Consider the following 13,287-nt stretch of genomic DNA (forward strand, 5'->3'; position numbering starts at 1 on the left):
TAGGCAATAGAGATTAGCACAATACTTTTGCCGTGGGCAGCGGGAGTGATTTGGGTTCCAGAGTAGTTTCACGGAAACTCTTCGTGCGCTCTGCCCTAGTGTGTTAGTGAGCTTTCAAAGCGTCAAAGTGAATTGAAACCACATTGTATTTCGTGAAAACGCTTCATTTTCTTTCATTTGACCACTAATCTGGACACAGTCTAGGAATCTTCTACTGGAAGTTGCAAGGAGTTGTGTTTCACCATGTCACAACATCTCAGACCTAGATTGTGTGTTATTGAAAAAGGCGACAGCGGGTACGGTTTTCATCTTCACGGTGAGAAGGGAAAGACGGGCCAGTACATCCGCTTAGTGGAGCCTAATTCCCCGGCAGATGTCTCTGGTCTTCGCGCGGGGGACCGTGTTATGTTCGTTGAAGGGGAAAGCGTGGAGGGTGAAAGCCATCAGCAAGTCGTGTCCCGGATACGCGCCGCCGGGGGCAAGTTGGAGCTCATCGTTGTTGACGAGGAAACCTCGCAGCTACTCCAGAAATACAATTTAAAGTGCGAAAAAGAGTATGTAACGGGAGGAATCCCAGTGCCAGGCAGCGACTCAGACCATGAAGACGAGGTTAAGAACGGCTCCTCCCGAGGCTCGTCTCCTGCCCCCGACAGAAATGGAGAGAGACTTAGTGTGAGTTCCAAGCTAAATATGAATCTATTATTATTATTATTATTATTTGTTTTAATATTGCGTATGAACGAAAGTGTAAGGGGCGTTAGATGTCGTTTTGGTTCACGTAACCCAAAAACCTGTGACCTGTGAGGGAGCTCCCAGTCATCGACAGGAGACAGAGTGCTGCGCACGCTTACACCCGCCGACACCCGTGCCGTAATACAGTTTGTTCGTATGTATCATCTAGAACTACACAATCGCAACACGGAGCGTTTATAGCTATAGTTTTAAAGTTTCTGTTAACTTTACTGAGATGATACTTTTCATAAGTCTCAGACACCTGCTGAGCATCTAATCAGACAAAGGTCAGATCTTCGTTTTACCTAGATTTTGACAGGTTTTCGAACATCCTTTGAGTACTACATAAGGGACGTGTGTGTGTGTGTGTGTATGTGTCTGTGTGTGTGTGTGTGTGTATATGTGTGTGTGTGTGTGTGTGTGTGTGTGAGTGCTTGTCTCTTCTTTTCGGTTAGTGTGGGGTATATTCCTGATCTGTGAGACGAGTGGAAAAGGGAACTGTGATGAAACACATGGAATATTTTGGAAGTGTTGTTTTTTTTTTTTAAACCACGCCACGTTTTCCCCACGAGATGTGTTTTTTGCTCACTGGGCAAGCAGACCTGAGGTCATCTGACTGTTATTAAGATCATTTCATAGATTTGAGGTCTCCTCGTCTCTTTGAAGTAGGTACAGGTACCCTATGCCCAAATCGCGTTCTCTTTCCCAGCAATCAGCTCTTAAAGCCCCTACCTTTACCCTCAGGTGAAGTTATGTTTATGACATAATTAAGCGTGCGGGGCTAAGGTCCTTTATAGGGACCACAGCTGTAAGGACTTTTTACGTAACGGCATTATTCCACAACAGCATCTACTAACGTTTTTGTGTCTGTTATGCAACTGCGGTGGAAAATGCGACGGGCCTTGGAATAGTTACACCAATTAGAGATTTTCTTCCGAGATCTCGAACGGCCGCCGTGTCTAATCCGGCCACTGTGGTTTAAGGTCTATGAAAGATTGTCCTGGCGCTCTTTCTGATGTTAGACTTGGCTGATTCAGGTGAAACCAGGGTTCGAATTACAGGGGGGATTAGGGGCTATGACCCCCCCCCCCCCCCCCCCCCCCAATTAAGCCTTGGACTCCCCCGAAAGAGGTCAAAACAACAGTTCTGGGGGGTGGAAACATTTATATATCCTATACTGTATAGCCCTGGAGAAAAAATTGACCCCCCCCCCCCCCCCCCCCGCCTCCGATTGTCACTGTATAATTCGCACTCTGTGTGAAACCCTTATTTACCCAAAGCCCTGCTTTTGTTAGAGAGCACGATCTTCAACCAGTATTGATCTGAACTCCGACAAAATGTGTGAATTTAACTGATTGTGCATCAGGTCGATTTAGGTCGCCATAAAAATCCAAGGTTGCCGATACTTCCAGCTCTGTAGCCAGCTAAAGCTGACATTTGAAACTTTGAGATTTTATATTTGATTCGATTGGAACTTAATCGCACTTTTCAAGAAAGAGATTTGTAAAACGCAAAAAGCGGCTTATCAGAATCCTGAGTCTACTGCACAGCAGTGCCTGGCTCCGTCTGTCTTGCCCAGGTAAACTGCGCCTGGCCTTATTTGCGGGTAGTTTAGAGGAAATATAACTAGAATCTCTTATGAAAGAGAGCAGCAGCTGGACCCCACAGAGTTTTCGCTTTCGGCTGGCATGGAAATCACTTGAAGAGGACAACAGGGAGTTGTGGAGAATCACGTTGGGTTTTGAATGAAGGAATAAAGTGAACCCTGGAGTCTTGTAGTGAAAAAATTTGAATCCCTTAAACATGAACCTGCCTTCGCCTGCAGCTGCAGGTGAGGTTTGTTTGAGGTTTGAGGTTGCTTTTTCAGTGTATGTCTGTGAGGTGAACCTCTTTAAATGAGAGCGAATAAACCAGTGGACGTCAATGGCGCTAATGCCGTCGTTCTCTTACACATGATGAGTTTGACCGGCAGTTTCTCCAGGGCTGTTTTTCAGTTCGACAGTGGGGGTAAAAAAAAAAAAAAAACAGGGAGGAGAGGCGAGATTCTGTGAGTGCCAGCGCAGCAGGAATTGGCGTTAACACAGCACTTTCCTTCACGAGCGCCGGTGGTTACTGTTTGACAGGTACGCTATCCAGCTTTGTACTCATTACCCTGTCACTAAGTACGTGAGTGTATCGTCACCTTGACCTCTGGGACTGACTCCTTTATCAATTCATAATCTGGATTGATATTTAATTTGAGGCTACACTAACTAGGTAGGAAGGATGAAGGATTACTTTTATTGTTTTTATGTGTAGTAAGTAAAAATAAGACACAGAGACCAAGTTGCTTTTCAATTATTTGAAAAGATGTTTTCCCTCGTAAACATTAGAGCAGACAAGATCAGTTTAAACAGTACGTTTTTAGAGTAGAGATGGCCATTATTCAGGATCTGGTGAGAAACAACTTGTTAAAAAGTAGACTGTTTTTTTTCATAATTGTGTAAACAAAGAACTCTTCTTTTACAAAGTAAAGCTTCGCCCTGTTTCTTTTTATGATGAACATAAGTGCATGGATTGTAATCTTCATCAGGGATTTATCTAGTAAAGAGATTCTGCAAAATGCCAGCATGCAAAACCTTAACTCTGTTTGCATGTTTGTTTTCCACTGTGATATATCTGAGTTTAATCAGCCTTTGAACGAGAGACCAAATCCCTTTCAGGCTTTCCGCAGAATCAGAATGTGTCCCTCAGACATCGGTTTGCCAGACTGTTCACAATTTGATCAAAAGTTAATGTACTGGACGCACCAAAGTGAACTGGGGTTAAAGTTTAAGTTTAATACACAGCTGTCCTGCATGGAGTCACACTGGATTACCCTTTTTACATAATGCCGTTGGGAATCACAGAGTGACTGTCAGGTTTTTGGTTTGGTTTGGTCTGGTCTGGTTGGTTTTCCTTTTGAATAAAGACAAAGACAGACCAGAATAGCTCTTTCATTCATTGAAATGTTGACTATTTACAGAATGCGGGACAGGAGGGATTATAATCTCAGCTCATCCAAGCAATTACTAAAGTGAGTTTGAAGCCCGTGGGCGTTCATGAATGGATCCTCTGTTATGCTCCTGGGTTCCTGCATTACGTGTCCCCTCCTTCCTCTGACCATTCAGAAAAAATGGCCCTGAATGAAGTGTCATCTGAACGCCAGTCGTTTTAGTCAGAGATAAACAGCCAGTGTTTAAGGCTCTGGTAGCTGGGTTGTAGGCTGTATTCTTACGTAACTGTGTTGAGTTAAAGAACCAGATGACTAAGTGTGTCCTCTGGGTTTCTCACTGGATGTGTCTTTGCTATTGCGCAGACAGACTCTGAATGCACTGAGTCCATGTGAAATATCTTGAACACAAAGTTTTTCATTGAAGATGAAGTTACCCAGGTAGTTCCCAGATAGAGGCTGGATTTGAAAGCTGAGGGTTGTCGTGACCTCCGTTAAAATTTGTAACTTACCCACAATGCTTAGCGGTGAGGGCACAGATATAAACCTCAACCCCCCCCCCCTTTCCTTCCTCTAACACTCTCCTCATCTAACACAGAAAAAACCCTGAGGTTTAACCAGACAGACTGCTGGAGAGCTGGTCTATCAGTCCCTGATTTGTCCGTTTTCATGTGTGTGTGTGTGTGTGTGTGTACGTGCTTTCTGGGAAGTCAGTAGTGATACTGCGTGAAATAGTCTCGTTTTGATTCATGTAACTCAGACTCCCTTGTGATAGCACAGAAGTGTGTTATAGGCATAGTAACCCCCCCAGTAAGTGCAAGGCCATGGATGTGAGTTCGGAGCTTGGTACCAGTACGTTAAAACATCGTCACACACACTGAGCCACACAGTCGGTACACCGACGTATGACCTCTGACCTCTGCCGTTAGAGTGAAAATAAAGTAATCTGGCTAAATGAGTATAGTAGAAATGTTGTTGGCCGTGATCAAGCTCCACAAAAAGCGTTCGGTGGTTTTGACGTGAAGTGTTTGAGTTGAGAAGATTCATAGTAATCTGTGTAACTGTTATGAATATTGTAAGATTTCATTGTTATGAGTATTTTGTGTGGTTATGGGATTTTGCAGTTATGTGATGGAGACTGTAATCTAACCACTGTTTGAGGAAATTAGTCTGCCTGGCCACGATTACAACTGCTTCACCCTTTTCGTGTTCTGTCACAGGGTTTTATTAACATTACACCAACAGTTTCCGTTCATTTACAGCCACACGATTGCATTTCACTAAAAATATCAGTGGACAGTTTTTTTGCTTTTTCTGAAGAAGTTTCTTTTTGCAGTCATGAACAGGTCACCTCTCTGTTCCCTTTTTGTATGTGTCCAGTAACGCGACCGGTCAGGTCAAACATGGTACTTCTGTGCGAGTCCAGTCGTTCACTCTTCTTTCTCCCTTATAACTAAAAAAAAACAAAACAAAACAAAAACCTCACTGTGGACAGTTTTACTGGTCACACTTTTATAAATAAGAAAAACCTCCTGTGAAACACTGGTAGCACTTGGGTTTCGACACACTCTTTACATAACCTTCAGCAAAGTTTTAATAAGCGGAACAGATGAGGCAGGACAGCTCAGACACATGCGATCAGCCAGGCCCAAGATCATGCAGAGTCCAGATTACTCACAACAGATAAGCACGAGGCCGGCAGCGGACCGCTTCCATCTGACTGGCTGAAAACCTGAGGGAGCTCTCATACTAAACAGGGGCCTGTCCCTTTTTCTCACTGAAGTGAAAAGAACAGAACAGTTCACCTGTCACATTTAACATAGGAAACACGGCTGTTGCGTCACACATGTTTTTACAGTTCTGTATCGATCATGTTGCTGCAGAAACTGCGTGTGTGTGTGTGTGTGTGTGTGTGTATGAGAGCAGTGTTTTCAGAGGCATTCTGAACTGAAAACAGCCCTGGCAGATGCAGCTGTGGTAACTGAATGTGGAGCAGTGTTGAAGAGAAGCAACACTCGCAGAGGGTTTTGACACAAACCCAAGCTCGAATGAAAACCACTTCCTGTGTTACACCACTCCGATGCTTTTCTGCACTGACGTTTGTTTATTTTCAAATATGAAGAAGGCTTGCTTAAGCATGAGGGGATTATCTGTTGTGTAGGGGAAAAAAAAATTCTGTCCTGTTTCAACACTGAAGCAGATAAAACGTTTATCAAAGTGACTTTCCAAACTCTTTGTCATTTCTATATTCCTACTCGCTGGGTGTTGACTATCTTTGGCCCATTATGACTGATAATTCTCTCTCTCTCTCTCTTGCTTTCACTCACACCTTCTCTCTCTCTCTGTCTCTTTCTTGGCTTCTGTTTTTCACTCTTTTTATGTAGTTAGACAAGTTCATATCTGTAAATTCATGCGTTTTTGACAGTAATTAGCCTAACAAGTGCTGTTGCATTTGATCATGTGTGTCGGATAAACAGAGAGAGTTAATGGAGGAGTTGCTCCGCTGGGGAGACTCCTGCCCTGTCAGCTCTTAGTGATGACTCATCACTATGCAGGACTGGAGACTTAGGCAGGATGAGGAGGTGAACTGGTTTTGGGTTTTGACTGGTGTTGGGGGAGGGGGGGGGAGGGGTGGTAAGGATGGGTGGTACCGGAGTTGAGAGGAACGTGTCGGTGATGGGGCTTGTAATCTCTGAGAGTTATATAGTCATTAAGCTGTGTGATGTAAGGCCATGGAGTCTTTATGGCAGATAAAGAAGTTTAATTTACACAAACACACTGTGATTATGCAAGCTGCAGGATCAGGTGTCTCCAGGGTTTGAGGCTGGTTTCTTCCTCTGGCTGGCACCCCTCATAGGCTGTTTCCCTCTTATGAAACGTAGAGAGTGTGTGTGTGTGTGTGTGTAAGTATGATTGTTTAAATGAGTAAAAAACTTCAGAGAAGGAGTGACAGTTTTAGATAAGGTGCCTTCACAGTCATAAAGAGAGTGTTGGATTAACCAATAAGGCATGACCTTGTTCATTGTGCATCTGAGCAGATCAGGTGGTCAGTGAATACTTGTGTCATATGGAATTGTTTAATGGTGTCAATAATTAATGACGTTAACCAATCTGTGCTTTCACACAAACAGAAGAGCAGGTGTGTGGAACACACGAACACACACACACACACACACACATACCCTCTTATCTCTACTCCACAGCTGGGTCACCAAAGGTCGACTCACAAAGAACGCACTAGTTATTTGAATATCACAAAGGACGGGGATTTAAAAAAAAAAAAATATTTCAAAGGACAACATTAAAATGAATAAATGTCATTATTGTTTGTTGGTTTTGTGCTGTACTCGCAAAGGTAACTGCACTCTCATTTTGACTGAATCTCCTTGTGTGTGAAAATATTTAAACGTTTGAACTCAGCTGTCATAATATGGCCACTTCAGAAGGTGACTTGCAATTTACAATTTACAATTTAACTGACTTAAACTGAAAAGCTATCAGTGAATAAAGCCTTTTATTTAGTGTGTCTTTCCACATTCAGTCAGACAACCCAAAGTGTGTTGAGAACTACAAGGGCATATCAGAAAAGTCAGAACTAAAGTTGATAAAGACAAAACGGACTTGTCGAGTAAAAGAGTGGATGAGAGAGGTCACATTAACCATAAGTGAGAGAGAAATAAACAGAAAAAAAAACAAAACATAAATAATCACAGAAACTCTTTAGTGTAAACTCTGGTATATGAAAAAAAGTTTTAACTGTTGCAAAAAATGTATGTATTAGACATTGAATCTCTCCAACATATATATATATTTTGTCACAGTTTGACAGATAAAATCAAGAGGAGGTCTCTCTGGTTTCCTTATGATTACCCTGAGGGACAAACCAAGCAGCTACAGATCAAACTCCACGTTTAAAGTCTTGTCTCACATCACACTGTATGCAGACATGCAGCCGGGCCATGCAGCTACGAGGCATCAGCAGCCTAAAAGCAACAGATCAGGTTTAAAGCCTTGCCTGGTGTTGCACTCTGTGCAGACATACAGATATGAAACACCAGCAGGCTAAAAAGAGCTAATGGCTCCGGTACAAAACCAGCTACTGGTTTTACATGAAGCTGAAGGTTATTTCTCTGCACTTTGTATACGTTTCCTGAAGTGTGTGTGTGTGTGCGAGAGAGGGAGTGTGAGAGAAAGAGAGAGCAGGAGAGGTAGAGCGAGTGAGTGAAAGAGAGAGAGAGAGAGAGAGAGAGAGAGAGATGATGTGCTAGATGAAGGGTTTTTTATTTAAAACAGTCATTTGGATGGAAAGTGTCATGGTCCTCTTATGACATGAGATTTATGGCCAGTTATATCATCTCTCTGTATATACTTGTTACTGCATATGTATTGCAACTAATACTGATTTGTACTGAATCAGTCCAGTTAGAGTTTGGTGCTCTCTCTCTCTCTCTCTCTCCCTCCCATACACACACACACACTAACCATGTAGGGAACTAGTTGTTAAGCTTACAGTGAAGTAGGAGGAAACTGCTGTGGATTCTTCCTCCTCTTTAAAGAGAAGTTGCCAGAGGCCCTGTTGATATGCAGTGGCATCTCTAAATGTCTGACTATGCGGATAAATATCCAAGTACCATCATCTGCTAATCCGAACCTCTGTATCAGCAAGTGGCTGTAAATGTGATATCACAATAACCGAACCCGATCTTAAGATCTTATCTGATATTACCAACTGTTATCTTCCCAACTCTCATGCCAGTTAGAGTGGCCAGAGAGTGTTAGGGAGGCTCTGTTACTTACATAATGTGTACGTGTACATAGACAGTTAACAGACCATACAGATATCATAAAAGGTGACCAGCTGAAGAATACAGGTGATGGATTCTCGTCTAGAGAAAGTGAGGTCCATTTATCCGCTACACATCCTCTGTTTTCACACCAAAGCTCTTCTGTGGTCATAGCGAAGGCACAAAGTTGCGTTCAGATGTTGGTCTGTCTCCTAATCTGGGGAGGACTGGGGGGGATGCAGGTTCGCAATGCAAAGCCTTGGTGGGGAAATGTAATGCTGATCAAACTGGTTTCCAGTCTGGCCACGGGTCGTCCTGATCTGCTCTGCCACACTGGGCTGACTGAAAGCGAACGTTATTTAAGGGTTGATATTAACTGTAAATGTATTAACACACACCAAAAAAGCCTCTTCACACACACACACAGTAGTGCTGTTGAATGTGTGTGATCTCTCTCTCCCCCCATGTGGATGAAGGGGCGGGTTTCCTGCCCCTGTGTGTGTGTGTGTATCTGTGTGTGTGATCTCTGTGTGTGTATGTGTGTTTGTGATCTCTCTCTCTGTGTGTGTGTGCGTGTGTGTGTGTGATCTCTCTGTGTGTGTGTGTGTGTGTGTGCGTGTGTGTGTTTGTTTGTGATCTCTGTGAGAGTGTGTGTGTGTGTGTGTGTGTGATCTCTCTCTCTGTGTGTGTGTCTGTGTGTGTGTGATCTCTGTGTGTGTGTGTGTGTGTGTGTGTGTGTGTGTGTGTGTGTGATCTCTCTCTCTGTGTGTGTGTCTGTGTGTGTGTGATCTCTGTGTGTGTGTTTGTGTGTGTCTGTGTGTGTGTGATCTCTGTGTGTGAGTGTGAGTGTGTGTGTGTGTGTGTGTGTGAGTGAGGTGATGAGGCGGTAGGCTGTGTTAATAGGATTAAGAGCTCTGGGGAGAGGATGCCTTGAGATTGGTCTCCTCGTCTCTAGACTCCTCTCACACTCACACAGCTGTGATGATACTAGGCCCTCAGCTCACTGTGTGTAATAAGCCTGTGTGTGTGAGTGTGTGTGTGTGTGTCCTGTGATCCCACTGAGTCCAGGCAAAAGAAATGCCCTCATTTTGGGCAGTCCTCTTGGGCTTTGTGCTCAACTAAGAATTTTTTTCTTTTTTTTTTAATAATTATTTTGGTTGATAAATTCACTTCTTTGTCTCAGAACTCTCCCTTAAATCCCTTCCACGTGATGGGAAGAGAAGTAAAGATTAGTTTAGAGTTTATTAGGGTGGTTAGAGGACTTCTATAGTCTCTTTGAGGTTACATAAAGACGTCTGTTAAGCAGGGTGCTTCCTGTTTAAACTCAGATAAGCCTTAGTACTGATTCAAAAGTGAATATTTTGAGTGTTTCACCTGCAACAGTTGTTTATTTTTCTTTTGTTTTGTTTTTTTTTTTCCTTTGCTTGCCCTGGGGAGATGGGAACCCTCTCGTTAAAGTGACGGTCTGAAGACACTGTGTTTGGGATTTTTTTTTTTTCTTGCTTACATCTAAAACAGAATTCTTAAATCCAGTGTTTTGTTTCAAAACACCATGTTCAATTTCTCTGAAATTGCTCTCTTCGATTGGATCACAGCGAAGTGAGGTCCTGACCTGTTAGCCCCACCCTCCCTGCACTGTTATCCAATGAGATGGAAGCTCAGTCTGTGAACAGCTCCTCTAAACCCTTGTCTGTCAAGGCCGCAGTATTGATTCATCTCTGGAGTGAACGATCAGTCAGAAAAAGCCATATCGCTACCCAAAACACTGCACTGATATCTCCCTTATTAATCAACCAATCAATGAGGGCTAATAATACACGTTTTTCATACAATTCACTGTTGCAACAGAGTGGGATATATATCACGTGTGCAGCCTGTGGAGAAGCATGTATCTGTGCACAGGTATGGGTGCGGTGGGTGGTCTGAACAGAGCGACAGATCCAAAGGTTACTCATAAAGGCTTTATACGGGTGTCATTACCCCATCACTCTGATAACAGTGCAGTGATTATTGACCTGTCAAGACTGTCTTATCTCTGGTTGGGGGATGCTGTGAAATTGTGTGGATTTTTATTGAAGGTGGAACAAGGACCTGACTGTGTTTGCATAATGCAGAGGAGGGGAAAAAATTATCTATCTATCTATCTATATATCTATCTATCTGTGTGTGTGTGTGTGTGTGTGTGTGTGTGTGTGCGTGTGTATATACACATATACATACACATACATGCATACATATGTGTGTGTGTATGTGTATGTATATATGTTATATGGAGTACAAAGAGTGATCTGAGCCAGTCAGCATCTGTGTAGCTGTGCCTGTTAAAGACTCTTTTGAATTTCTTCATCTTTACTGTTTGTGTGCACTCACACACCTGCCTCTCATCCTACTCCTGTTGTCTTCAAGTAGTCTCGCAGCATTTCCCGTTTAGAGATCGTATCAGTAAGTCAGAAAACCCAGTAATCGTCAAAGACGCATGTCAGCACAGGACAACGGGTTTTTTTTAACTCTCATGAGTGTCTGTTTTCTCTCTCTTTCTCTGACTTTGCTCAGATAGTGGGGAAAAAAGATAGATAGATAGACAGACTGACAGAGAGACACCTTCCATAAAACTCCTCCACTCGAATTTCTGGTGTCATTGTCTTCTCTGACAGTTGATTTTCTGCAGTTTCATACTCTATATTTCGTACAGCATCAGTCTTTGAACTGCTCTCGACATAAACACATAAGCACAGAGTCCAGCAGCAAGAAACACGCGCTCGTGTACAACTGATTTTGATGAATAACACGCAGGAGTCTTCCTGACTCTACACGAGGATCTTCGGATGCAATTCGTTATTCCCAGTAAGATTAACTTGTTCGTGTAACATATGGGCCCTGTCGGATTAGATCGTGTTAAAGAGCAGCGTTTAAAGAGACCTACTCACCGAGAGTAAAGGCACAGAAACGGATAAATTTCTTATTACATGTCCATCCTTGTCGTTAGGTGGATGAAACAAAATAAAATTTACGTAAATTTCGGAGAGTCACGGGTTTTTTGGTCAACCGTGATATCTAGACGTCCATATGGAGCTCTGAAACACTGGGGCTACTAATCCTATTTAAATCCGTGTACTCTGACCCTAACCCTAGCCCTGTCTCTTCAACTGTCGACTCAGTCCTATTACGAGACTTAAATGTCACTTTTACGTGTGTTCGTTACTTAAAATACACACACTACTAAAACTTGACGAAGCTTGCATCAACAAGTTATTCGTGTATTGGTCAAGCATACACCATACTGACGCTATCTTTAGCATCTGTAAACCATCAGAGAATTGTGTGATGTATCAACACTTGCAACACTAATAATGTTCTGTTAAAATTCCTTAGCATTATTGCTAATACCGGAGAGCTCTTCTAGCTGATGTACCATCACGTTCCTCTGTCCTTGGCCTGTTTGAAAAGCTTCTGAACTATTTCAGATATTTGTTGTGTTTGGTAGCATTTAAAACTCCCGTTCTTTGCAAACGTATCTTTGCAAAGGAAACTTCAACTTTTTGATTTAAATTACATACTTTGGATTCCACAGGCAGATAACAAAATGAACGAGTGGGGAACACCATCCTCTCTACTCGCTCGCATCCAAGTTATGTTATATATGACTCAGAACTGAAAAAGTATAGTGTAAATATGCCCTCAGGAATGAACAGTCGTTTCGTCTCTTACACTAGGCTTAAATAACAAGTTCCCCTTACCTTCAACGTCATTTCAGACAGGTTGTAAATAGGAGAACGACGTTTTAATAACGTGTCTTCCGTGTTAATGTGATGTCGTTTGTCATACTTTGGGCACCTGAAGAAGGAAGTACATTAATTAACTGGCTAGTTCTGGGTTTTTCTCTGGACCTGCCAGGACGGACACAGGACTACGGTTTCTTTCCTTTCCTTTTTATTCTTGATTCTCGATCCACCTTATCACGGTAATCGCCAGAACTACGTTTTTAACTCCATCACTATGTGGTGTCGAAAGGTCGGTGCCATCAAATTATGATTGCTTTCTCATATGAGGTCTTATCTGTTTGGATGCTTAAATTCTTTGGGTTACGTAAGATAAAAACTTGGCGTTTCAAGCCTTGTATTCTGTCACTTTATATATCCGTGTGACTCTTTCAGTTAATAGTTAGCAACCATTGGCACTGTGTGGATTTATCCCAAAGCTGAAGAAAGCGATCAGTGAACATTAACCTACGCTTAGTGTTAAATTGAATTTGTAAAAAAATAAATCTTAAATTGTCTGCTGTAAAAACGGCTTTTAAGAGCGCAGAGCACAACAGAGAGATCCTTTTGAAGAACTGTTTTATATAATTATCATCAGATCCTCCTATATTCGGTTTCCAGTTATCACTGCGGTCACCGTCAGTCGTTCTGTTTTCTCTGCCTGTCGTTTTTGACGTTTGTTGATTTGTTATTCATCTCTTTCTCTCTCTCTGTCTGCTTTTCCGTAGGACTCCAAGGATGAATTGCGTCCACGTCTGTGTTATATGAAGAGAGGAAGTGCGGGCTATGGCTTTAACCTGCACAGTGAGAGAAACAAACCAGGCCCGTACATCCGAGCCGTGGATGACGACTCCCCGGCAGAGAAGGCTGGACTTCGCCCACAAGATAAAATAATACAGGTGCGGTGTTCTCCGGATGTGTGTGTGTGTTTGTGTTTATTTGTGTACTGAGGTTACCTTGTTAAATGAGGGCCAAGTCTGTTTCTACAATAGTTTTTGTGGCCATTTTTTTTTAGCATTTCAAACCATGCGATGGTGTTGTG

The 13,287-nt window shown here is 42.7% G+C and overlaps 1 protein-coding gene across 2 annotated transcripts in view; it reads left to right on the top strand.

Annotated features, from left to right (window-relative positions):
- nherf1a (NHERF family PDZ scaffold protein 1a) overlaps nucleotides 1–13,287 on the top strand; it is a 22,245-nt gene continuing 8,958 nt past the window's right edge. For both annotated transcript variants that reach the window (XM_030774303.1, XM_030774304.1), the window contains exons 1-2: nucleotides 1–672; nucleotides 12,974–13,144. In XM_030774303.1, the coding sequence (XP_030630163.1) occupies nucleotides 244–672; nucleotides 12,974–13,144 (600 nt within the window). In that variant the 5' untranslated portion in view covers nucleotides 1–243. The remainder of the gene's footprint in view (nucleotides 673–12,973; nucleotides 13,145–13,287) is intronic.

This window comes from Chanos chanos, chromosome 5 (assembly GCF_902362185.1).
Source record: "Chanos chanos chromosome 5, fChaCha1.1, whole genome shotgun sequence".
NCBI classification, from domain to species: domain Eukaryota; kingdom Metazoa; phylum Chordata; class Actinopteri; order Gonorynchiformes; family Chanidae; genus Chanos; species Chanos chanos.